At 30.1% G+C, this 26,952-nt stretch overlaps 1 protein-coding gene across 4 annotated transcripts; it reads left to right on the forward strand.

Moving 5' to 3' along the window:
- Nucleotides 1–8,764: 8,764 nt before the first annotated feature.
- On the forward strand, nt 8,765–24,954 carry LOC111030949. Of its 4 annotated transcripts, XM_022310695.1 has the most exons (5): nt 9,815–10,539; nt 11,531–11,619; nt 14,140–14,242; nt 16,838–17,430; nt 24,592–24,954. In XM_022310695.1, exons 2-5 carry the CDS (start codon nt 11,599–11,601, stop codon nt 24,667–24,669), a joined length of 795 nt encoding a protein of 264 aa, XP_022166387.1. In that variant the 5' UTR covers nt 9,815–10,539; nt 11,531–11,598; the 3' UTR covers nt 24,670–24,954. The 4 variants fall into 4 exon arrangements, with proteins under 4 accessions (XP_022166384.1, XP_022166386.1, XP_022166385.1 ...); XM_022310692.1 differs by lacking the exons at nt 9,815–10,539; nt 11,531–11,619 and adding an exon at nt 8,765–9,322; XM_022310694.1 differs by lacking the exons at nt 9,815–10,539; nt 11,531–11,619 and adding an exon at nt 9,277–9,386.
- The last annotated feature ends 1,998 nt before the right edge of the window (nt 24,955–26,952 follow it).

Genomic DNA, 26,952 nt, shown 5'->3' on the forward strand with positions numbered 1-26,952 from the left:
CAATGAAGTTTATTTTTTACAGAAATTATTAAACTATACTGTGATATGTTGTTCAAACGTACGTACAATAAGTGTTTATTAAAAATCAAAATTGGTTATAAAATATACCGTAGTAATAAAATATAGTACCTAATAATGATTTAAAATTTAAACAACCTATATAATGTCTAACTAATGTCAAACAGAGTTCCTCATCGTTATATTATAAAGTGTTAGAATGCTGCTACTATTTCTGTTTATATTAATAATTACATGATAAAATAATGAAATTTTTTTACAATTAAATACATGTAGTTCTACAGACTACAGTATTGAGTTGTTTGATAATATTATAGTATCAATTCTATCTCAAATTCGGTTGAACATGTCGGGTTTTCTTAGAAGTTGATCATTTTGTTAATTTGTTGGTGTATTCAGTGTTGATACCTAAGACCGTGTCTACATTGATTTCGATGTTGTGTTCCTCAAAGTGTTCTTCAAATTTGAGGCATTCAGTGATTAAGTGCTTAACTATTAAGCAGATGCTGCAATTTGATCACTGAGGTGGTTTCTTTTTAGCTATTATTAACTTTTGGGTAGTCCTTGTGTAGTTGTGTGACGTATCCTTACCGTTGATTACTATTTTTTCTTTGCTGTTGAGATTAGGATTTTGATACTGATATATTGTATTTTTGACATAGCTGAGTTTGGCACGTTGTCTCAAAATGAATGCAATTAAAAAATCTAATACTAATTTATTTATTTTTCAGATATAATGGAAAGTAGTCAGGTGGAATTTCCAATTAAAGAATTCTGTGCTAATAATATTAAAACTTATGGCACTGAGTTTTTTCATTATATTTTTGATGAATCAAATCAATCACTTTCATCAGCATCATCATCAAATCCAACGGCGTAATATTCCATTCAAATTCAGCAGGTACAAAACTTTCACTAGCTCAATAATCATACAGACAAATTAAGTCGTATATGAGTTCAATCGTTTTGCTCATGTAAATCATCTTTTTATATTTGATCACATACAAATATCAAAATCTGTATTTTTTAAGCACGGTAAGATACATACTTATCAAAATACAACGTTTGTATCAAATAAAAAATGATATTTTGTTAAAATTTAGTCTGCCCAGGCCTGTATAATATGATAATTAAATCTCAGCAAAAAGGAACGGAAAAAGAGACCACTTTAGAAAAAATTAAAAAATTAAAAATAATGCTATTACCGAACAATGAACATTACAATATTTTAATCACATAATATATTTCTTAATATTGTGTTCTAACTTACGACTTACAACTTATGACTAACGGCTGTAAACAATGAACAGGCAAATCATCGCTTGTTGTTTTTGCCTGTTGTAACATTAGACTTAATATTTTTTTTCGTAGAAACAAGATAATAATTTCTTTGGTACATGTGATGGTTATTCACAGTAATAAAAATCGAATGAGTTATTTTTAAATCAGTTTCTAAAAAACATAGACACTACATAAGCTGTTTTTTTAACACATCCAAGAAATAAAGTTAATGCATCATACTTCGTGGAAATTGTAAAAATTCAAATATACTCCATTTGTGGGTATTTTTTAATATAGAATTAATTCCATTTTTAAATGCAAATTTGCTTGTGAACAGAAAAAAAACTTAAAATTCGAAAACAAACGTATACCTAGTTATGTTAGATTTTTGTTCTCTCGACTTTGATTTTTTGAAACATTTAAGCTAACAAGAATTTACTGTTTTACAGGCTCAAAATGGATTGTATTTTAATGATATATCAAACATATTACTAAAGTTTTTTCGTACATAATGATTAACAAAAAAAAAAGTACACTTAAATGATTAAGAAGAATAAAATCTTCTATATTTTTAAATTTAGAACCCATACACATTACAATTAAATATTAATTTTATTCAATCGACACTATTGCCCACCTACATATTGTAACGCAATTTTGCTATATCCCTTTATAATGTACCATGATTGTTGCTATTATTATTAGTATTTTTTTAATGTATTTCCTTCTTTAAAAATGTTTTAAGCACTTATTGCGGTGTATGTTGTATCAATAAGTCTCATATTATATTAACCTATGCATCGTAGGCAGCTAGTTTTAAATGAATAAAGTTGTAACACATCTATAAATAAAACATATTTATATTGTTCTATATAATGTTCAGAAATAATGTAAGGTTTATTTTAGGTAAAATTTAGATATGTATTTTTTTTTTTTTTTGTATAATATATGAATATATTAATAATAATATGCTTTTATTATGGTATACAGTCAATTAGGGATTTTCAAATGCATTCACCAATTATTTCCATCAATCCCGGTCCATTTTATCATCTAATCTCATTCTTTCGTCGGTATTTGAAATATTTCTTTTCACCCAAGATTTTCTACTTTGCTTTTTTTTTGATAGATTTCTGATAAGACATTTTGTACAAGGCTATCACATTTTTGTTTACCAGTTTTAGAATAACAAAATCAATAGTTTCAATTTTTCAACTTAAAGCTTCTGAGCAACAATGAAAGTCCAGCTTTCTGAAACAAATTTGAATTTGTCAACTTGGGTTCGACTTGCCTACATTTTTGATTCTTTGATTTTAACGTATCTGAAAATTGAAATTTTCGACAATTTTTTAATTACTCTTTTAATACAACGGATGTACCTACGAATTTGGAGGACAATTTTAAAAATGTATAAAAGTCGGTCTCGAGTATAGTCTTGACGACAAATTCAAATATGTTCTTCAATTCTTATCGCTACATTAGATCGTTTAGGCAAAAAACACATCTAAAATCCTGTTTAGCTTGTATTAGAAAAGGCTGGGAATCGAGGTATCAAATCCTCATAATACACATAATTGTCCTGTCGAACTACCTGAGTGATATTATATCTTACCAGTTACCAATAGGCAATGCTACAATAATAATCTAAAAAGGAAGTCAACTTTATCATTTAATTTGTTTATAGTCTTTAAATCTGCATGTAAACAATACGGACAAATAGCAACAAATAGCTCCTACCACGAACTAAGATGACTGCTACATGACGTTCCGTCATCTCCACATGGTAATCTAAACCTGAATACATTGATTCTTCTATTTTACATTTTATTATTTGCTTACTAATATTTTACTACAAATATTATTTTCACCTTTATTCCGTATAATGAATTTAGTTTACACATAGATTAATTTGGTGAAATAAAAACAAGATAAAATAAATAATTTCTATTAAATACATTTTTCAAACTAAGTAGGCACTTGTAAAATGTATAGAATAGAATTCAGCTATATTGCTATTACGATTTTTCTTTGATTACTATAAGAATATGTAAATACTGAATGAAACTATTTTCCATGTTGTAAATATTACGAATCTAAATATAATATACAGGATTATTCACCAAGTATGCTCATCCCTTTTTTTCTTTAATAATACAGTTATTCAAAATCTGATTTTTTTAATCTATAATTGTATTTAAAGACCACATTATCAAATTCTTGGGATTTTTTGTACCACCAAAGGAGTGTCCTGTGGCTATACAAGCTATTAAGAACTCTAGAACACTACAACAGTAGCAAATTGTATATGGAAAGATTCGGTACCTCTTGTAACATAACAGCATTTTGAGTATTATTTATTTAAATTATTATCAATTATCATACTCCCCAAACGGCCAAACGGCCCAAACACACTTTCATGCACGCGCTTATCATTATTATTATTTAAACAACATTGTTATACAATATCTGTCATCCGACCCACAAACAAAGCAGTGTCTACCGCGTTGATGTCGTAGCTAGTTGCCCGCCGACACCGTTGCGCGTCGCTTTCTCGACTTCCGGCGAGTGCCGACAGGGCAACCTCTTTCCCAACATAATATACTAATGTACGAAAGTTGCCGACGCGACGACACAGTCACACAGACCTTTCCTCTCCAGTCAACGGCCTACGACCGGACACCGTCGCCGTCGACTCGTGGACTTTTTCAACGACCGCTGACGGAACAACACATCTATCAGAATCCTTGTTTTCGGCAGTCTACATAATATATACTATACAAATATACAACCTCGTGGAAGTCTTTCTTATGCCGGTTCACATTTCTTCAGAACCTTGTGGAAATCTTTCGGCTGTACGTATCGTTATTTTTCACCATGCCGTCACCCAACATCATTATGATAGGCCAAGCACAAGTCTTAAGATGAAATATAATATAGTCTATGGCATAGACTCTATAATACCATACTCGACATAATTAAAGTTATGTGGACAAAATATAAATTGAACAGAAAGAAGCCTTTCAATGTGTGGCGCTATGCGGTCTGTAAAAATAAGTTTCTTCTAAATTTTTTTAAGGATTAAATTTGCTCAATGAGCACAAATTCACAATTGCCATACTGAAAAAAAATAAATCTTTATAGTACTTACCTACTTGCTTACTTGTATTTATTTATTTTTAAATAAAATGAAGAACACTCGTTTTTATTTTAAATAAAAATAAAAATAATGTAAAAATACATTCTTGTATTATTTTAGATTCTAGGTGGAGCTATCACCATTATAAATATTTGTATACCTATTATATTCTACAGTCAAATATATTTAACAATATCCACTGTATTCTAAACACTTTGTGAGTGATCAACCATAAATGAAACAATAAATATTAAATATTAACATTTTAGATTCTAAGCGGAGAGGTGAATGTATTGATTTAATGATTCTGCAATGATGTATGTACTCATTTGTTTTGTGTCTGTCATCGCATTTTGGGGCAGTAAAAGTGCTTCGATTTTCTCCAACCCCATTTTTCTGATAGGAAAGTGAATCTAGTTGGTACTTTTATGAGAGGTTATGAGAAAGAAATTTCCAATTTTTCATAACCAGCAGGAAAAACAAACAAAATATTACTGAAAAACGGGAATTTTTAAGGAAACCCGGTTTGCGATAAAATCGATTTTCAGTTTTTGAAGTTATTCTAAAAAAAATAACGTAGACACATGAAATATTCACTGAATGTTTATACCAGCGTTTTCTATAAACCATACAATTTTCAAAATATTACAATGTATATGCAAGGTTCCTCATAAGTTTGTATACCTTTGTCAAAAAAAAAAATTCTACCTGAAAGTCAAATTAAATTTTTATGAGTGTTTGAAATTGAAATTTGTACAACATTGGATATTCACTGTATTTCTCATGTATACCAATTTTCTTATTTTGTTGTAATTCAAAAACTAATGACTGTAGATATTTGAAATTTACTCAAAATATTTGTTTTTTATTTCCTATATACTTGAAAATATTCAAAATATTTTGACTCATTTTGAGCCGTTTACGGACATTTTCAATTTTCAACTATTTTCGTTTTTTTTTCTATAAATATCAATAAAATGTTATTTGTTCCGTCAAAAAGCTTGAAAATTGAACACAAGGCTCCTGATATATATTTATAATATCAGTTGAAAAATATTAAAACTGTATATGTATTTTTTTTTATAAGCCTCGAAAGTTCGAATTTTGACAAAATTCATATCATTCAAAATGTACAAATAATTGTATGTTTAAATTTTTTTAAATGTTCAACTTTTATAGCGAAGGGCTTAACATTTAATACCCTTATGTTACAAGCAGGTAGGTTATTTTGTAAGTTGTAACCAAAACATCTAAAAATATATAAACTTTATTTTTATTTATTTTTTATTTTTAAATGTGGATGAAATTACGTATTAAATAACCAAGAATAATGATTTAATATGTTATTTTGTAGTAAATTAGAAAAATATTATTCATGGTATTTGAAACTTTAAAAGTATATTATTATACTTTATTCATACAATGCATTTTCAAACGTATTTTTTTTTTTGGCAACAATTAATTAAATCTACTGTAGAGTACTATAAATTGCTAACTATACTAATTAGTGAAATAAATTATTTTAGTCACAATAATATCATCAAATATATTAACTTACAAAGTAATATTATAGATTGACAAACCGTTTTCCTTCAGAATCGTTTTTCTTATAAAATGGTTTTATATCATTGAATTATAATTTAACACAATTCTTTGCAGTGATGTATAAATGTGCCATTTAACGTGTTGACGAAAAAACAATTTATGAATATTTAATATTTACTCATGATGTAAATAATAAATTGATTATAACAATATTTTATAAAAGGTGAATGTTAACCTTGTTGTGTGTAGATGTTAGAGACATTTTCGAGTATATTCAAATCAAGGTCGAGAAAAAATTACTTTTACTCAATAGGAGTTCAACTAAAGAAAGAACGTAAACTACATGTTAAAATGGTTGACCGTCGCACGCATACCATTTGTTCTTAACTCGGTAACTCCTGACTCGTCTAAACCAATTCATCTTGTAAATAAACTCTACTTACTCACACCGGTTTAACAAAAAAACTTCGAAACATCGAGAAGTAGTATTTTGTCACAGCCACACGGACAAGTATAATAACATATTGTATTCTGATATAAAAATATAAAACATAAAATTTGTGACGCCGACAGTCGTATGGGTATGTTAAACAGTGACAACGTTTTACAACTATAGTTATATTTAATACTATTGTATAATATACTGCAGTGGGTATACACAACTACATTAGTACACACCTAACTATTGTACATCTTTGATTCTGACTTCATATAGACACAGGCCACAGAACAGAACCCACCGGCTACCGCAGTACCACGAGTTGAAAACCGTCGGGACGGTATCTCAACAGGTAAAATAAGTGACATGGGTGTGAACTACAAACCGAATGGATGCAATAGTCAATATAATATGTTTGGGACTTCAAGCATTCTATTTCTAATTACTCAAAATTTACCTTTACACAATCGAGTTTAATCGACGTCATGAGTTTTATAGATGAACCAAGTTGTTAGTTATTAATTATTATACACTATATTTTATGAACTATTTCAACTATTATTATTATAAATAATGACATCGACAGTCGGACAGTGTGGTCATAATACTTAAACGCAACGATAGTTCTCAAACATTTTGGTCTTTCGAAGTAATAAAATATAGAATAATAAAAACATAACACTTTTGGAAATAAATAAAAATGTTTTTAATATTATTCAGTCATTTTTTAGCCCACCGATATCCCTTTTGGAGTAAATATTATAAAGGGAACGGATTTTAATCCGCTTCTGAGTTAGGAAGACCATTACCCCTTGCGGCTCTCTTCCACTTTAAGCACTACCTATACGAATACACTGTAATGGATGCGCACAAAAAGACATCAGTAACACATATTATTATAACAAAAAATTATAATATAATAATGCAGACACATCGTCTCATATCGCGTTTCATATAGTACGTCATTCGAATGTGGAATGTGAAAAAGCAATATGATAATAATGTAATATATTAATATTATAATCTATACGTGCGCGCGTTGGTATACTTATAGCACCGCCCGGTATAATGTACTATACAGTGTCAGAGGGTTGGCCCACTCGCCCTTTCACCAAGATCCTTCTTTCCGTATGCGCGCGTATACTCGCGCATTCATTCACTAAACAACAACAACAACGCCGCCGCTGCTGCCCACCCGACAACGTTCGATGGGGGCGCTATGAGCGGCGGCGGCGGCGACCACTGTGGCACACTGGCACTGTGCAATGTTCAAATTGTTCAATACTTCAATGTTCACACGGCGATGGTGATGACGAGCGAACGGATGTGCCCCGCAGACCACGATTAGATTGTCAATGCTTATCGTCGTTCGACCGACATGGACCTGGACCTCCCCATAGCCACCCACACTCATCGCGCACCCCTAAATCAGTTCTTAAAGTAGTGGGCTTGATGAGACCTGCGTCGGCTCACGACGATCAAATTACGAACTCTGTGTGCTAACAGTTAACTTAAGACCCCACTCCGTGGTATAGGCGGTCTGCAGTGGCGACGAAAACTTTTTGAGTAATCGAAGCAAATTGTACATTTTTAATTATTTTTACTACCAAGCCTTTTATTACTCCCCAATGATAATATATTATATTAATAATTGTATTTTTTATGACAATTATTGTGTTGAGGTGTTACAATTATACCGGCCACGACCCACCTATATTAGACATGAAGCAATTGCTTCAAGTATGCAATAGTCCCGTCGCCACTGTAGGCAGTTATAGGAACTCCAGAAAACCGTGAGAAATTCGTATGAGGAATTTCATTTGCTGAAAAACGAAACGTACCTCACTCGTAAATACTAGTGCAGTCGTACAACGGGTTAGCTGCAGCTCTCGTCTGGTCGTCGTGATCGGTCTGGGGCCGGGGTGCGCGCGCGGTCAGCTGGGCCGGCCGGCGCACGCGCGCATAGTCGGCACGCAGTCGTCTCGCGTAAACACGCGCGTTCGTACGGTGGCGGCGCGGCGACGAGGCCGTGACCGACGAGCGTTTTGGCGGGGGTTGGGTGGCGGTGTCGGTGACGGTCTCCGGGGGTCGGGGAGAGCCGGGCGTAGTAAAATGTATACAACAACGGGATTTACTACAAAGTGTATATTCTATATATACTATTATTATTATTATTATCATCATCATCACAGTGTGTGTGTGTGTGTGTGTGTGTGTGTGTTATTATGCGGAAGGTGTACACTGGGCGTGCGCGAGTAGTCCTTTGTGCGCGTCGTTGGGTCGGCGGGTGGGTCGGGCAGGGGCATATTAAGGCGGCGGGCGGGCGGTCTCCTCGACTGGCTCACGGCGCACGATCTGCCGCCGCCGTCGCTTGGTTTTTCACACATCTCCCCGGCGCGGACGACGGGACACAGTACGAGCACAGCGTTCGAACCGCGCCGCACAAGATTGCACTGCGCGTGAAGCCTCTTCCGTCACTGCAGCATTTGGTGGTGTTCTCGAATTGAGACTCCGATTTATTACTGTCATTTCTATCGTTAATAATAATAATATTTTCGTCACGCCGTTGTGAACGCATTTCTCTGCTCCACACCCGTTCCCGTGGCTGTTCTCGTCTCGATAATAATAATATTTATACATCGATATCTGTGCCGGTCGTCAGAGGCAAACGATTTCGCCTGCCGGGAGAAAAACGATTGTCGTCGTTGTTATGATTGCCTTCGTTCCAACGATCCCGTCGCCGGCGGTCGGCTAAAATCGCGGCGCAGCACGACGTAAACCGGAAATAGCGGGCGCTCGCGACCCGGGAGGGGTTGGTCGACGACGGGCGGCGAATGATGCTCAAATTTGTCACGCACAAACTGAAGACTCACAGCCTCGAAGATCACCGAAGAAACAACAAGGTAAATGATTATCCGGCAGCACCAGACGTCCGCGTCTACAACACCACCAGTAGCAGTGACTACAGTAATAGTAGTAATAATAATAGTAATATTAGTAGTAATAGTATTATTATTATTATTAGTAGTAGTAATAGTAGTAGTAGTAATAGTAATAGTTGTATCATTAGCAGTAGTAATAAATAATAATGTATCAAATAATATTAATAATATTATTAAATTGTTATTTCTTTTTCTGATAACGTGTGCACAAAGGCCCCCTCCCCTTTGGTCAACCCCCACCACTCTCGGTCGGTCATCCCCACCGAGAACAAAGGAACGAGCGCGCTCGTGTGCGTGACATTTTCTCTCCGCCTCGGCCACCGCCACCACAGCCGCCGTAGTTGATTCTCTTTCATCGTACGCGCGCGCGCGCGCCCGCGCTCGTTCGTGTGGGTTTGCGCGTATTCATCAGCTGATCGCGCGCGTAGGTACCTCACTGATAGTATGTGACCGCTGCCGCGGCGGCGCATTGTCTATTTTTAATCGAATACTATATTATTATTATTATTATTATTATTTACTATTGCGTGCTTGCAATACGCTACGTTACGATAACCGGTAACCGAGTACTCGTCGCGATAACGGCCGCGCGGACCGTCGCGTATTTTATTGCGTGTACGATTATTGCGTTTCCCATGCAGTCCGTCCGCAACGATATCGCCGACATATTATCGCGGTTGTTCGTTGTGATAACACGACGCCGATAGTCGATACACAATAATACCTTAATATTAAATATAATTTTAAAAAACACGACTGGTAGGTTATAACACCAAATAACAATATTACAAAATATAATATTGTCGTATTGTCATAGCCGCGGCATATTATCTGTCATCGCTTCGGTCGCAATTTATACCACTCTGTTTTCTTACCAAGTGTTAATATTAATAATACAATATTATTATTATTATTATTATTATCTTCCCCCCTCTCCAAATCCATCATCGTCGTTGACGCTAGTGGCGTCGCGTTGCACACGTCTTGCACACGCAAGTAGGCGATTCGTCCGGTGGCTAGTCTCTAATCACTTGCGCGGGTCGCCTTCGGTTTCGTCGTCGTCGGCGAACTTAGTGCGCGCGTGTTGTCTATGCGCTGCGGTGGTCCTCCTGCAACGTGTTTGTCGAAAGTTCGTGAAAGCTTTTTTGTTGGACGCCGTTCGTCTTGCGACACAGCCGGTACCTATATTAACGTACCTATACTTAAACCATAGAACTTAGTTCTAAATTTCCATGACTTACACCGGTCACTCACCTACCCATCGCCGCTGAATTCCTTCCGTACTGGTACTTTGTGCGGTCAAAATCCGGCGTCGGCGCACCGTTTGTTTTCTCTCCGTCCCACGCGCAACATGGCATATTTGTGTAGTCGGCTTTGATTTTTGAGTGAAGAATGGACTCATTTGCTCATGTTGTTTTATTAGCTTTTTGTTTTCTTATTAGCTTTTTCAAAGACATTTTTTATTTGTGAGCAACTATTTGAAATATCGTTAGAAAACCGAAGCACAGACGTATGTTCTTGATAGAAGTTACTCAACTGGTTCATTCACTTTGGTATTAAAGTAAAAAACCCAAGATTGGTTCTGCAGACGACGCTGACCTCAAATTTGTTGCTATGTTTCGCGTTGGTCAGAAAGAGAAAACAATCAAATAAACCTATATAGTGCGCCGACGTCTTCTCAATGATGTTTATGAGTGGGTAGTGGGTACTTACGTGTTGGTATACATCAGTTTCGTAGATGATCCACTGACAACCAACACTCCTCTACTAGGAATTCTAATGTATCGATGATTATATTTGCAACGTCTTTTTATATTTGGTTTCCGGATAATTTCGAGGAAATCGCGACGACGATTAACAAAATTAATTCACCTTAGTTTGAAATCTATTCCATAATTTTGTTGCTTTATCATATTATCTGCTTTTGATAGTGATTTTGCTGGTTTAATCACAGACTATACAATAAACAATATTATGAAAATACCTACTATGTTATTACCTATGCTATTACTTACACAATATAACTTATAGGTCTGTGATTTAATAATATTAGGGCATACACAAGATTATGAATTATAATATGTAAATCATAATAATATCTTATCTCGTGTTGTGTTCTAAATGTGTGGTTCTTTAAATTATTTTGCATTTGTTCGTTCAACACCCAAGATTTATTTGCCTAGACCTGGTAACCATAGGATAGTATTGTATATATGCTTGTCGACTTTTGATGTTCAATGTTCTGCTCTGTGAAGGTGGCAAGTAATTATATATTTCTATTTTCTATATTCTATTTCAAAATAAATAAAATGTCTTGTTATTAAAGTCTGTATGATATTATAGTGATATTAGGACATACTGATTTTTATAACAGAAATATTCTGTTTGGCATTGTGTCTATATATTTTTATGCCATACTTAAATGCTACTCATGTTTTTATTGATCATTGGAGAATATTTATTTTGATAAATTTAATTTATTGTAATTTGTGTGTAATAGCGTACAAGTATACTGATTAAGTGTCCAACTCGTTTTACTACATACCTAATAATATGTACAACTTATTTTGAATTCTTCTGTGCTTCTCTCTTCGTCCTTAGATTTAATGAAGGGTTCAAAGTTATCAATGTTTTATAAATGTTTAATATTTCAAAGTTGCATGTATTAAAAAAAAACTGAATTTAAAAACTACACAATTAAGAAATCTCATAAATCCACATTTTATATTAAAACTTAGAAAGATCTATTCTCGAATCTATCAGTATTATCACCTATTATTAAATCAATGTTATAGAACATACATTACAATTTATGTATGTATTTAAATATAGGCAGTACAATTTATGTAGGTATTTAAATATATAACAAAATACATGTAATATAATACTGATATAGTGATATCATAATGAGTTACACAATAATTAATAATATTAAAATAATAATATTACTAACCAATTTAATATCTGTTAAAAATGTAAACCATAATTTACTGCTATTATTTTTAATACAATACTAGATATGAGCCTAATAAAAATGCATATGAATTTCATTGATTACTATTAGTTATTCGTATTACATATAATTTTGCTCAACAATGTTATGAATATTAATGTTTCAGTAATTAATTTTCCTGTGTTGTGGGTGTTGTTCAATTATTGAAAAATATTTATATTTCAATTTACCATGCATTTATAATATATTTACTTATTCTTAGATAGGTACCTATTCATAAGAAATAAGAATCAATCATTACGTATACACTGTACCTACATAATTATTAATATCTAAGTAAATTGATAACACTAATTACCAATCTTATAAAATGGTCTTAATGATTACTTATTTATTTACTTATTTTGCAATCATTTAAACATTTGATTTTTAACACTTGTTCGCTACTACTTTAATGGTAATGTTTTTGCCATATCTTATTATCATTTATATTATAATTTTACACTCCATTTTAATATAAAACTTTTGTCCACAATTTATTAATTTTTCTAATAAAATTTTTATATTTTTACACATATATTATTTTATAGTAGTATTTTTAGTTGCTTATTTCAGTTTATTCAAAATAAAATAACTTAATATTTAAACAAATACATTTTAAAACATTTGCCTGGCCCATTGATTATTTTTGTAATTAAATTATTTAGAATGTACCTAAAATATATTTGCACATTATAACATTGATTTGGGTTTTCAAGATAACTATTTAAACTGAAAATAAGTTTACTTATGTAGGTACTACTAAAACTATACCTACTAAAATTGTGTTAGTTAAGAGGATGTGGTACCTGCATGTGTCGTCTCCGTCTTACACATATATAATATAGCAAATTTTTCGTTCACTAGATTAAATAATGTGCCGTTAGTTTTGATATTTGAAAGTATTGACTTATTATAAAATATAAAGGTAAAATTATTATCTAGGACCCACATTGGCTTTTATTGATATTATTATTTTTAAGTAAGTTATGAATTTTTTGATACTGTACATTTTAAAATGATTATAACTACCTAACTTAAAAATAATAATATCAATAAAAGCCTACTTGGGGCCCTAGATGATAATCTTACCTTTACATTTCATCATAGGTAAATTCACTAATATCAAAACTAATAGCAGAGTATTAAATTTGGTTGAACAAAAATTTGTTATTTCGTCCTTGTATAAGATGAAGACAACATATGCTGGTACAACGTCCTCTTAACCAACAATTTAAAGAGATAGTCTTTTGCAATAAAATGATAAAATCCTTATTCTTAAATAATTAGTCAAACAATATTGAGAATTATTTTTTATTAGTTTTTCTCTCGGTTTTCTTATGGTGAGTGTATCAACCGTTTCCTATGTCCCATTGTATTTTAATACTATTTAATATGTTATATTTGATAGTAGTTAATATAAATTAATACTATACCTAATAATATAATTTGGTTCATAAAATGTTAATATTATGTATTTTACTTTTTACCTACTTTTTTATTAAGTAATTTAAATTTATTATAAAGCTAGTAATGATTTTCTATGATAATGATATTACGTTTTTCATACTTTTTCTTAAAATATGTCTTTATCAAGCAAATATTACTATTATTATTATTATTATTATTATTATTAATATTATCAATAGTTCAATAAAAGAAATCATTTGTATTTTTATCCTTTCATAATATTCAAAAGATCTTTTTATCAGTAAAAATTATTTTATACCTAGGTATTGTCCTATTCTAATATCTTAACTATAATAGTTTTTATCTTTTTTTTTAGTTAAAAACTGTTGACCACGACTCTGGCACAGAATCTGACGACGAACACAGTCCCGATAGAGAACCCAAAATTACAAAACCAGGAGTACCTGAGTCTACTCGATGTAAGTCTAAAAAGCTTAAGTTATTATTTAAATTAAATAACTTGTTTTTATACCTATAGGGCCTACAGTGTAGGCTTTATGTTTTACTTCATAAGATTTATGATTGAATGTGATATTATATCTAATTAAAACGTATGTATTAAACTAGTATAGCAATAAAATAAAATAACTGAGTACAAGGTGTATTATGGATGTGAATCATGATGTTTTAAGAATTTTTCATATCGTAAATTCATTATCACTCAGTATTTTATATTTGAATAACAAATAAATTGTAGTGTTGCAGACTGCAGTACAAAATATTTTTAGTATTTATATTGTTTCATTCATATTAATATCATGTGGTGATATTGAATAACAAACAATATCGTAATTAAATGTCAATATAATATCTTAATATAAAAAATGTATTTATATTTTATTGGTGTACTTATGAATGTATTAATTTTTTTTCACATTCCTACAATAAAAAGTTTTTATAAATTTATAATTTTATATTATACCTATTAGTTTTACACAATAAAAAAAAAAATAATAAAAAACACAGAAAAATAAGTAATTATAAATAAAATAATATTTGACTACCTACTTGTATTTATTATAGAATTGACGATATTTGATTAAATAATTACATTTATTTACTGTTAAAATATTAATAAATGGAACTATAAATTCTTATATATTTATATTGAATATCAAACAATTTAGTTGCTTCAATAATTGAAAAGTTGTTTGATATCAATAATGCTCTGCATTATTATTATATTATGATAAATGATAATAATTAAAAGTTAGTTTAAATTGAGTTTAACTAGTTTAAGAATAACATTTTTTTCTTAGATATCTAGATAATCTCAATGAATATGTAACTATATTTTCAGGAATTCTATTAAAAATACAACAAATAGTCCATGCTTGTCTTATATGTACTTGTTTTTCAGAAGATGTACATAATTTCAATCTAAACATTTAATAAGCTAATAAATTGAATTTATTATTTTAATAATGGTATAAGTAGTACAACTTATTAAATATAAATGTTACAGACTATGAAAATTAATTAAATATAATATAAGCTTACTTATTTATTACTAGTGTTACATCGAGATTCCCCCCAATAACATTCCTCGTAGTTTGTGAATGTTACATTATTGTTGTATTTTTAATAATTATTTCAGTGTACGTATTATACCCAAATTATTCATACTCACTATTCACAGTAACCTTTCTAAATTATTGTTCTTTACTTGTCACAGAATATTATGAACTTATTAATAATTAGTGATTAGGTACTTCAATTATTGATTTACTATAAAATAACTTATGAAAAAATATAATTAAAATGAATATACACATGCTCTTATTATTTACTAATGAGTAATGAGATATTTTATTTTACAAGATAATTATATTTCATAAATATTCTATCTTAAAATGGCTGCATTAAATTAACATATTATAAATAGTTAGTAGGTAAGTAGGTATCATGAGTTTAGCAATTTTAAATAAATGTTTTAAGTTTGTCATGATATAAATTAAGATATTATTAAGATACCATTTTAAATAAATAAATTTATTTATTTTATTCCTATTTTAAAATAGTTGTATTAAATATTAATTTAAATAGTTAACTAATATAGGTGGACACCACAGTTTGAGTAATTTTAAATAAATATTATTAGTTGTCACAGATTAAAATGGAGATAATATTTTAAAGACCTTATTTTTTTATATTTGTATGCATAATACTATACTATATGTATATTATATATTTTTTCCCCTTATATTTTGAAGATTGTTGAAGCATGAAAGGTTCTTTTTTAATGTGTGTTTTCATATTTGCTATGCTCTCATAATAGTACCATATCTATACTCTTTGCAACACTTGACCTAACTGACACAAAAGAACTGTTCTGCATTCTCAATCATCCCTCTGCGATTATTTCACTTCTACTCAACCCTATTCATTCTGCTAACACCCGTTATTATTTTTTTTTTATCCCTCCCTTTTTTTTAAATTAAACTCTCAAGTACCTAAGTGTATGTATGCACACCATATAGTGTACACTTGCATTATCCATATATTATAATAGTATATTGTAGGATGTAGGTATTTTGTTATATGTGTACATATATTTATACTATTCCTTTTTCATTACTATTTTAATTTGTTAATAATGCATAATGAGCAGTGTCAAATAATTTACTTTTATAATAATATAATAGCGATAATACATTTTTAAATTAAACAACAAAATCTGTATAGTTCAAGTACTGCTTTACAAGTTTGTAATAAATGTTTGTAATATTATGAAAAAAGTCTGGATACGAATAGTAATTATTAGGCATGAGCACAGAACTCATTGTAATTCTTAACACTAGTTAGTGGTGTATTATTATGGTAAATTGGAAAATTTAAAACTGGAACTGTTTAGCTAATAGCTATTAGCTACCAAAAAAAGGTTTCACAGAAAAAAAACATAAGATTAAATCAATTTGTCATTTATTAACAAAATTATATTATTTCAAGAAAGAATTAAGTTTTGATGGAACTCCATTTCTAGTAAATATATAGAAACATTTTTTTTATTATAGTAATGGAGAACATTGGGAATGAAGATATGGTTGGTGATATGGAACCTACAAGGTCTTCAAGCAGTGGTCGCAGTAGTGTTGCCACTCCTGGTCCTTCCCCATATTTCTTAGACTCTGCTTTACCCAGTGACTGTGATCAACACAGTTCTGAAGAAGAATTAGAAGTTATAAATAGTAATCCAGAAGCATTACTGCAAGTTGAACTACCTACACCTGATCCAGATGAAGCAAATTCTTGCGGTGTTCCTGAAAACTCTGTAGCATCATTAGCTCGTAAACGTTGTCGATCAGCTAGTGAAGCTGGTTGTGGAAACACAATAGCTGTAAGCTGGTCAGGTTCATCTGACGATGAAGTACAAGGACTTATGTCAACTAGACCAACTCCATTAAAATTTTGTGCGTCTCCCCCATCTCATGTACACAAACCAGGACAGTGTACTGTATCCTCTTCACCTCCTTTAAAATTAGTACACTTGTCACCTAGACAATCTGTATCTTTGCCAAACACTTCTCCACGTAAACGACACAGACAAAGGCATCATCCTACTCGTAACGTGCAGAGGCCTTGTTTAGACTTCGAAAAAATGCAACAGGTACAAATATGGATTTATTATTGGCTTCTAAGTATTAAGTATATTTTTGTGTTGGGATTAAACAAAATGTCTTCCGACATTTAATTTTCTACTACATAACAATTTTACATTGATTTAGAACACCATTTAGGTACTTATATAACTTATTTTTAATTTAAGTCTACATTTCATAGACAATTTAAAACTTTATTTTTGATTTGGTAGATGAGTAAATAATAAACATCTTTTGATAAACTAGATATGTATTTATATCAAAGAAAATATTGGCATTCTAAAAAATTCTATAGACATAATTATTACTAATAGTAAAAGTCTTGTGATACAGAAGAATTCATTTTATAATAACTATAATTGTACTGTTATTTGGTTGAACAGTAAACATACCTACTGGCTACTACATCATAATGTATAGAAAAATCTTTTCCTTTATCCAGTATATAAAAATATAATTAGAATAATTTGTAATAACTATAAACATTTATGCCAAATATGCTGTTAGTAAATTTATTTTACTAAGCTTAAAATAATAATGCTGAAAAATAGGTACTAATATTGTAAATATGATATTATGCTATGCTTTCCTTATTAAGTTATTTAATGTAATTTTAATAACAAATTAATTATAATTGCAATAACAAAGCATTTGATGGTGGCATTGATAGTCAGGGTCCTAATCCCAAAACATTTTGGTCCACTACTCTTTTCATCTCAACTTCAAATACTTATAGTTTATAAACCAATTGTCCGAAATTTAATATTAATTGATCAAAATACTTTGTAAAATATTTTGTTTCCGAATATGAAATTGTTGCATTGTTGGCTTTTTGACAATATTTTAATATTTTATGCAATTTATTAAACATATTTAAACAGTAATAATTTACGCGATCATCACTTAAATAAAAATATCATAAAATACCGACACAGGTTATGTTCTGAAATTAGAGTTTGATTATCGGTAAATTCATTGATTCTAAAAGTAATAATACTGAGTTGGTGCTGCTAAACGAAAATTTGGGATGTTGCGCATTGGTCAGAGAGAGAAAACAAATACTCTGCTGACATCCTCTTAATACTAGATTTTTTTATACATGCCTAAATTGTGTAATACATTGTGGTTCATGAAAACGAATTTCTATAAATAATTTTTAGTCTGTAGACTAACAATAAAACATGTAGATATACATTCACTATAGAAGTCTGTAACTCTTGACATTCGTATTCACGGGTTGTTTTTTTAAACATTTTATTGTTGTTATTTGAATATCTATATTATTCATCAATTGTTTTTATTGTAATTTTATACTTTTCTATATTTCATACTTGTGTGGCTGTGTTGCTTTTGGATAATTTATACGTTTACAAAATATACATTAATAAGTTATAACCTATAAGGCTATAACGATAGGGTATAATATGTAAGAAGGTCACTAGGTGTTACACATCTTATCTTGATTTTTCTCGTTCATTGCTCTTTTAATTACCTTTTGACTAATATACAACAATTGTAATATTTTAATTTTAAAAGCCAATGTCTTAACAGTTGGCAACAATTAACTAAACATAATAATATTTTAAAAATATACCCAATTCAAATAAACCACATGTGCTGCGGGTACCATTTTTATTTGTATGAGTTAAGTGTTAACTATACACTTACAACATAATACATAACACTATACATTCATATAAATTCTATATTGTACCTAAACTCATTTTATTCTGTAAATTATTCGATTGGTTCTTACTTTGTATAATATATTAATATTATTTTAAACCATAATATTAAATTTTTTCTTTTCTGGTAATCTTAATAATTGTGCATATAAACTTGTTTGTACGGAAAATAAAATAAAAATAAATTTCATGATCATGTTACACACGTTCTAATGCATGCCTACATTAAGTAACACGGTAGCGCAGGTAGAAATGTTTATAATGAGACAAAGAAAAAATGTACAAACAAATTACCTATGGAATATTATATCAAAAATTCACACGCCTGGATTACGTTTACTACTAGTTAAAAATGTAGAATTACTATTGGGGCTTTGCCAAAAACACCGGCCTGGTTATGTTATTTATATATTATAGTAGGTTTATCTTTATAGGTAGACAGAAGTCGTTCTTACCATGATGATTTAATGTTTGCATGCATTTTTGGAGAGATTTTAAAAATACTTGAAATAGGTACAAATTACGTTTTTTTCCTGAAGGTTTTATTTTTATTTTTAAGTTAAATAACATGTATACCATGTTGTCGATGTATTAAACAAATACATGACTCATGTGCGTAGTATTACGCTAACATGTTTTTACTATTTTTTATGACTTTGGTCTACACCCTATAGATACTAAATAATAACTAGTCTTTTATTTTGTTGCAACTTTCATGACGACTTGTGATTATTACTATTAAATAGTTTATTGATAATTATTATATTAGCTTACTTTATCTTAAAACAGTTATAAATGTATTGATTTTAGAAGGTGCCTACGCAAAACAGTTTTTATAAATACATTTTCCGTTTAATGATACGTTTAACATTTTGGAATAGCCAGTATACTTGGTATATCATTGAAGTTTGAGTATTAGATAAAGATCTAGAGAAAAATGTTTGTAACAAACAAGACGTACACAACACGCCTTATAGAAAAGTATAATATAGGTTAGGTTAGGTTTAATTTATTGGCTATTTTACTGGGCGAAATTATAGTGTATTACAATTTACAGTTGTATTCATTATTTTAAACAAGTGTAATGTTCCTACAATCCTACCTAAATGTACACAAATTTAAAGGTCATTCTAAATACAAAGTGTTGTTTAACGGTATTAATGTGAATTCCGTTTCTCTTTTAACACGTATTCGCTTGGTAATGTTAATAAATTAATTTCAAAAAAAAAAAAATTAATATGTGGTCTTTTTCAATGATTTTTGTCGCCAATGTCCTCTACTCGGCGTAACACCCTTGAGTTGCTCAGTTGTTGACTTCCGTCTGTTGGGTTGGGCGTATGTATATATAGATATTCGGTAAAGATAAAAGAGAACTGCGTTACATACTGTTAATCACGATCGATTTTCGTTCAGAAAAATGAAAATGTTAAAGAATAAAAATTGCGTGCGTTTTGAAAATACGAACTTAACCGAGGTGTGTTGGTGTGTTATATACTAATACAATATACATATCGAAATATTATGTACATTCTTAGGCCGCATTGTTTTTTGAAAATCGATCGTTATTATGTGAGGTTGTGAGCGTGCGTATTATATAAAAGTATAAACTATTGTTTTTTAGTTTACGGGCCAAAGGAAAGAGTACGAGTTTATTTTATTATTTAGTTCTCCGCTCCGCCTAGCTACGCGCTATTACCAACAGTATACTACCACTACTACTACTACTACTACTACTACTACTACTACTACTACTACTACTACTACTACTACTACTACTACTACTACTACTACTACTACTACTACTACGATTACTATACTACTAGCTACAACTCTATTCATTTCCTCTCCAAGTATTTTGTGTAAAGTGAATTAGACTGTGTTGGAAGTAAACAAGTCTCTGAAGGTCACCTTTCCCGCTATTTTTACTCGGCCGATCTCATCATAGTCATACGCCTGCATACCATATAATATATATTGCACGCACGCACGCACACACACACACACACACACACACACACACACACACACATACACACATATTATTTGTATTGTGTTTTGAAACGAAACGTCGGTGGTCCGAGTATAGTCTTGGAATCTTCTGGTGCCGGACAAACGGCATCGTCGTCTTTCTCCTCTTCTTTCCCTCTTCAAGTCAACCGACTCCTCGGTCGGTTGCCCGCCCACTTAACACCCATGAGACAACGATCACACATTCCTTTAATACATTTTACTACCACGATCGAGGACCCGGTTATGCTTACTATATTCTTATATTATACCTACTTATACGACACACTGTCTATAATATCCATTGCATTATTATTATAATGCAGCTGTCACGGTTGCCAACCGCCCGGCGCCCATTCAATAATACGCAGTATCCTAAATTATAGCTATGGATGTACGAAGAATTATTGGTATAATATTATTATAGGTATTTTTTCACCGTGGAAGATACTAAGATGGTTTTTTTTTATTATTTCTTGTGAAAACATAATACATCAGCTAGAAAAATCACAATCGTGTATTGCTTAGTTTTATATATTATACTGCAGCAATGTTGTTTTATTTATTTGTACGCCTTCATTGTTATAATATACATTCATGTTTCGATATTTCTTTATACGAACTGTCTACGGTGTACGTCAAATATATAGTATGTGCGCGTTATAGATAGTATAGATAGAATAACAGATTCCTACAATATTATACAAGAACCTATGTAATAAATAATATGTATATGCGAAAAAATACGTCTGGGTAGCTTTGTTCTGGTAAAAGTAAAATATTATAGTGTCACTATATAATAATATGTGTATGGTATAAATTATTATATACATTTTGTTTACACCTACTATTATTCGTTTATTTTTATCCAACCAAATAACTGCAGTCTGTAGGTATGAATAACGTATATTGTACTGCACCATCAATTTTATACCGATGTTATTTACAAGGTACAATAGCTGGTATCGGAAACCTTAAACATATAATAATATTATAACTTATTCGGTACATTGTCAATTTTTAATTGCATATTATATAGGCTATCGTAAATTAATGCGTTGTATACCGATATATATGTATTTATTAACATTATCTACCTATGGAATGTAAGAATATGTGTCATCATTTTTTTTCGCAATTAATTAATATTTCAATGATATTAATATCATACCATATAGCAATTGTTAGTTGTACCCATGCGTTTTGATATTTGATTTAAAAGTAAACTTTAGTGGAACTATTATTACGGAATACAGAATAATTAACTATATGGTCTTAAAAATAAAAATAAAACGTATTTTTACTTAAAAGTGTACTCAATATTTCGTCATCGTATGTTAATAGAAAAAAAAATGATTTTATCACTTATATTCTGTACTTAACTAAAAACGAATATTTAAAACATTTTCGTTACCTACTATTGTTTAAAAGAGTAATTATTATTAGTGCTCGTTCAAAATAAATTAGTGTTAAGACACCAAGATTAGCATTTGGCATATTAAATTAAAATTGAACATTGATTTCAGTCCTAGAATGTGGTGAATATCTAAATAAATAATTTTTATTCAGTTTCATTTTATTTGTTGTTGTTACTATTTTATACTACTTCCACGAATTACTTCAATAACCGTTCAATAAGAATTAATAGATAATGCCCAACCGTTTACAAGCTCTGATGTTGAATTTTGCAACTTAACTGTCTGTTATATCTACGATGTGTTATATTTAATTGCTAAAATAAATGTTGTATTATATAATCTAGGCAAATATTTGTGTTACTATTAACTATTATATTATACTGAAATAGAAATTTAGCCATTGAATCTTTCTTCAGTCGATCGGTTTACAACCATACTTAAGCTATATTATAATTTATACTATATAAGTTCATAATAAAATGTATCATGATGAAACGGATTACATTTTTGATGGTGAAACTAGTTTTTGGATAAACAAAATGACAATTCAAATATTATTGGATATTTCATCAAAATAATTAAACATATTAATCAAAAGCCAATAAAACCTATGTGAATGTGATGATTGATGAGTAATAATATGGGGCTAATTATAGTTAAAATGTATGGTGAATTTTGAATTTTTATTGTTATGTCTTACTGTAATTGCTGCCGCAGAAAAAATATTTATATACTATAATATAATATAAATGTATGGTCCAACTATACGAAGTTTATATCAAGTTTTACAGCTATTTTAATACAAGCTCTTCATCATAGCTTTCCGGTAATATGTAGTAAACATTAATTCGTTTGAAACTCGTTGACCTTCGAGTAGACACAAACTTAAGTAGGTATATCTATTATTGTCTTCACACATTTTTAAATTGATTTAACATGTCTACTTGTGCGCAAACCACCTATTATTGACCAAATTAATACTTCGAAAAATAAAGTAAATAATAATATACATACATATTACATTTATTACCCATGAATTATGATATATGTATTATATAAATTTATAAGCACCTATATAAATATTTAATTAATATACCTATATGCATAATAAATCTTTTAAACGTTTATCCATCTTAATCTTATTACTTGTATTTACAACTTGCATAATATACCTATTTATTAAAAACATTTTTATACAATTTTGTTGTATCTTAACTTATTTTTTCGTTCTTATTAATTTAAGAATTCTTTTAACGATGTGGCTATGAATACTGATGAGTGATTACATTATAAGCAAATGTTATTAATTATGGACTTTGAAGTTGAATCACAAAATAAATAATAAAATACAGAATATTCTTTAGTTGAATTTTGTTATTTTTACCTTTGGGTATGTTAATGAAAATAACTTGTTAAATAATATTTGTATTAAATTTATTTTGAATATTTGCTTTGTTAATTTAAATAAGAATTTTAATCATTCTTCAGTTAATTCATTTTTGTTTATTTACATCCAAGGTTAGGTCCTATTTTAAATCAAATTGAAATATGTATTGTAACTAAACGGCTTATAGCAAAGACAGCTGTATATTTGTATAAGACATTTAAATAATTGACTTACTTAAGATTTCTTAAAGTTTTTAATGATATATTATGTAGGTACTTAATAATAACTGTATACCTTATTTAAATATTTTATTTTATTAAGAAAATCATACAGTTCAAAATATTACTAATGAAAATTTAAATTATTTTATATTTCTTATAATTTAGATGATAGATTCTATTATTGTGTGACTGACATTCTATACAATACTTGAATTGTGTTTGATATGTGTTTTAAACAATTAAATAATAAAACTCGCTCTTGTTGACCTTGTACATATACCTACTTATAAATGTTTAACAAGGCGACGAATTTTCTTGATGATTTAAATACCGCTATTACTTACTCTGTTTACTGGAAGTTGATTTTTATTTAAATTTATTATTATATTATTTTATGTATATTTATTATTTTTTATTCATAATTTAATCGAAACTGTTATATTTTTTGCAGCTTAAATCGTTGTCGGCAACTTCGTGGAGGCATACCAGCAAAGATCACAGCGGCGAATTGTCAGTGTACTGTTGGTGATTCCATAAGATAAAACTGTTGTTTATATATTTTCCTTCTTTTTCAATTTTTATTTTTATCTAGAAAGGCTGTATTGATAATGTTTAAATCGTTAAGTTCGCCATAACTTACTATTTTTGGCCAATTTATTTTGTGTGTTTCGGTCCTGTGCCACGTGTTATTTTAACGATACTCTACTACATAGCACTAAAAATGTGGTACGTGGTTCTTTTGGATGGCCTTATGCAACATGAAATTAAAATTTTTAATTTTAATAAAACTGAGCCAGTTTATTGAATTATTTTATATATGTTTTTTAAATTATTATTTATCTTTGTGCTTTACTAGTCTATAACATTCACCTACAACAGAAAACAAATTCTTACGTGTTTGTGTTTATATATTCCTCAAACATTTATGTGAAACATAGTTAGGTGAAATTTACTCGAGTGTCATCATAATTGTATTAAGTTCCAATACATAATATAAGAACTATATATATTATATATGTATATATTGATATTTTATATATTATAAATTATGCATATTTATTAGAGTTTTCTTAAAAAAAAGAAGTCATTTCAGCGTTGTATCTAAAAATTGCATTGGTCTCATATTCTCATCTATAACTGGGTTTACACTTTTAAGAAGCATTATTATGTGTTGATAGTCATAAATAGGTAGTCAACCTTTTGATTCGAAAAAGTTGTACTATTATATGTAGGTAGGTATTGCTGTTTATTTACACGATGTAACGTTTTATCTATTCGTTTTGGCGTTAAAGTTTTTAGTCTCATGCGATAGCGGTAAGCGTCGGTTTTTTGATGCAAGTCCAAATTCTGCCGATTACTGTATCGGGTTGCAGCTGGGGGGTGATTATGCATTTATATTATCTTGTATCTGAACCTTGGTACAAGCTACTTTTAAGATAAATAAATCTATGCCTTTAATCGTCGCTCTCAGCTCTTGGGTTATTTTTTAAATATAGGTATGCATTATACGTATACGACTCAACACACTGTTCGCGGTTAAATGTTGACCGTGGTTACATCGTTATTATACCGATAGCCAAAATGTAGGCGAATAACGTGTGCACGATGTTGGCAAGTACCTACAAGACCTTAAGCACCTTACCATATAGTATACATAAATTCATTAAACTTTTTTATTTTATTTCGCAGATCTTTGCTGTCAAAATTTTACCAGAAATAAAGATAAAAAACTTCCAACTTAAAATTATAGTGTAGCAGTTTGGCATGTGGTTTCTATTGCTCATAATATCGTTGAAATTGTAATTTCTTTTTCTGGGTGGAGGACGCGATTGCGTTCCGTTGTTTAGATGTATTATTATTTCTTTCGTTTGCTGTTTCCGTATACCTCGCCCATACATAACTTATCGAATGCATTAGCCAATTGCTAAATCAGTCTTGTTAAATTGCGTTATAAGTAAAATCGTTTAACATACCTTTGGCAAACATAAACTAGTATAGTTATATATATTATATTATTAATATATTATTAATTATTATATTATTATATATATTAAATAAAATATAATATAAGTATAAACATTTCTCGAATTTAACTGTATCCAACGTTTTATTTCGGACCTTAGTTCTACTATTTCGTCATTGCGTTGGAGTGCAGAAGTACTGATTTAACCGTAGTACCTGTATGATATAGCTTATACTTGAATACTTCATCAAGCGTCAGATGTTGCCCCAGACTATTGTGTTGAATAAAAAATTAATTATAACGACGACAAAAAAAATATGCCCGTGCAGTGGATGTGGTCGGTTAAGCTGCAGCTGCGATATAAAGGGGTTTAGTATGAATAATATTGATTAAGGGTAGGAGTTAATTCTGTACCGATAACTACCACCGCCGCCGCCGCTTGTTCGGAAATATCACTTCTGTGTGTGTACAATGTACATCTATTATGTTATTGGAACAACTATCGTTCAGTGCGGTTGTTGGCGGGGATGATTGAGGTCGAATCAGCCATTTACAGCTTACCTATATATAGGTACAGCTCTTGAGTAATTATTATTTCAGAAACTGGCAGTTTCACGCTGTTTACATAATAATAATAATATTATGTACACATTGTTTGGTGCAGATTTTGATTTACACAATTTTGGAACTGGTTTTTTTTTTTTGCTTCATCGAAGTGGTGATCTTAGCACCGATCGAGTTGACTAGCTTGACTGGCAGTGTTGTGTAATATGTATTTAATATAAAATCTAGACTCCTGTTATAGTAAGTATAAGTTATAACTGTATAGCTTACCCCATCATTTTCGTT

Source organism: Myzus persicae, unplaced genomic scaffold (assembly GCF_001856785.1).
Source record: "Myzus persicae strain clone G006 unplaced genomic scaffold, MPER_G0061.0, whole genome shotgun sequence".
NCBI lineage: Eukaryota > Metazoa > Arthropoda > Insecta > Hemiptera > Aphididae > Myzus > Myzus persicae.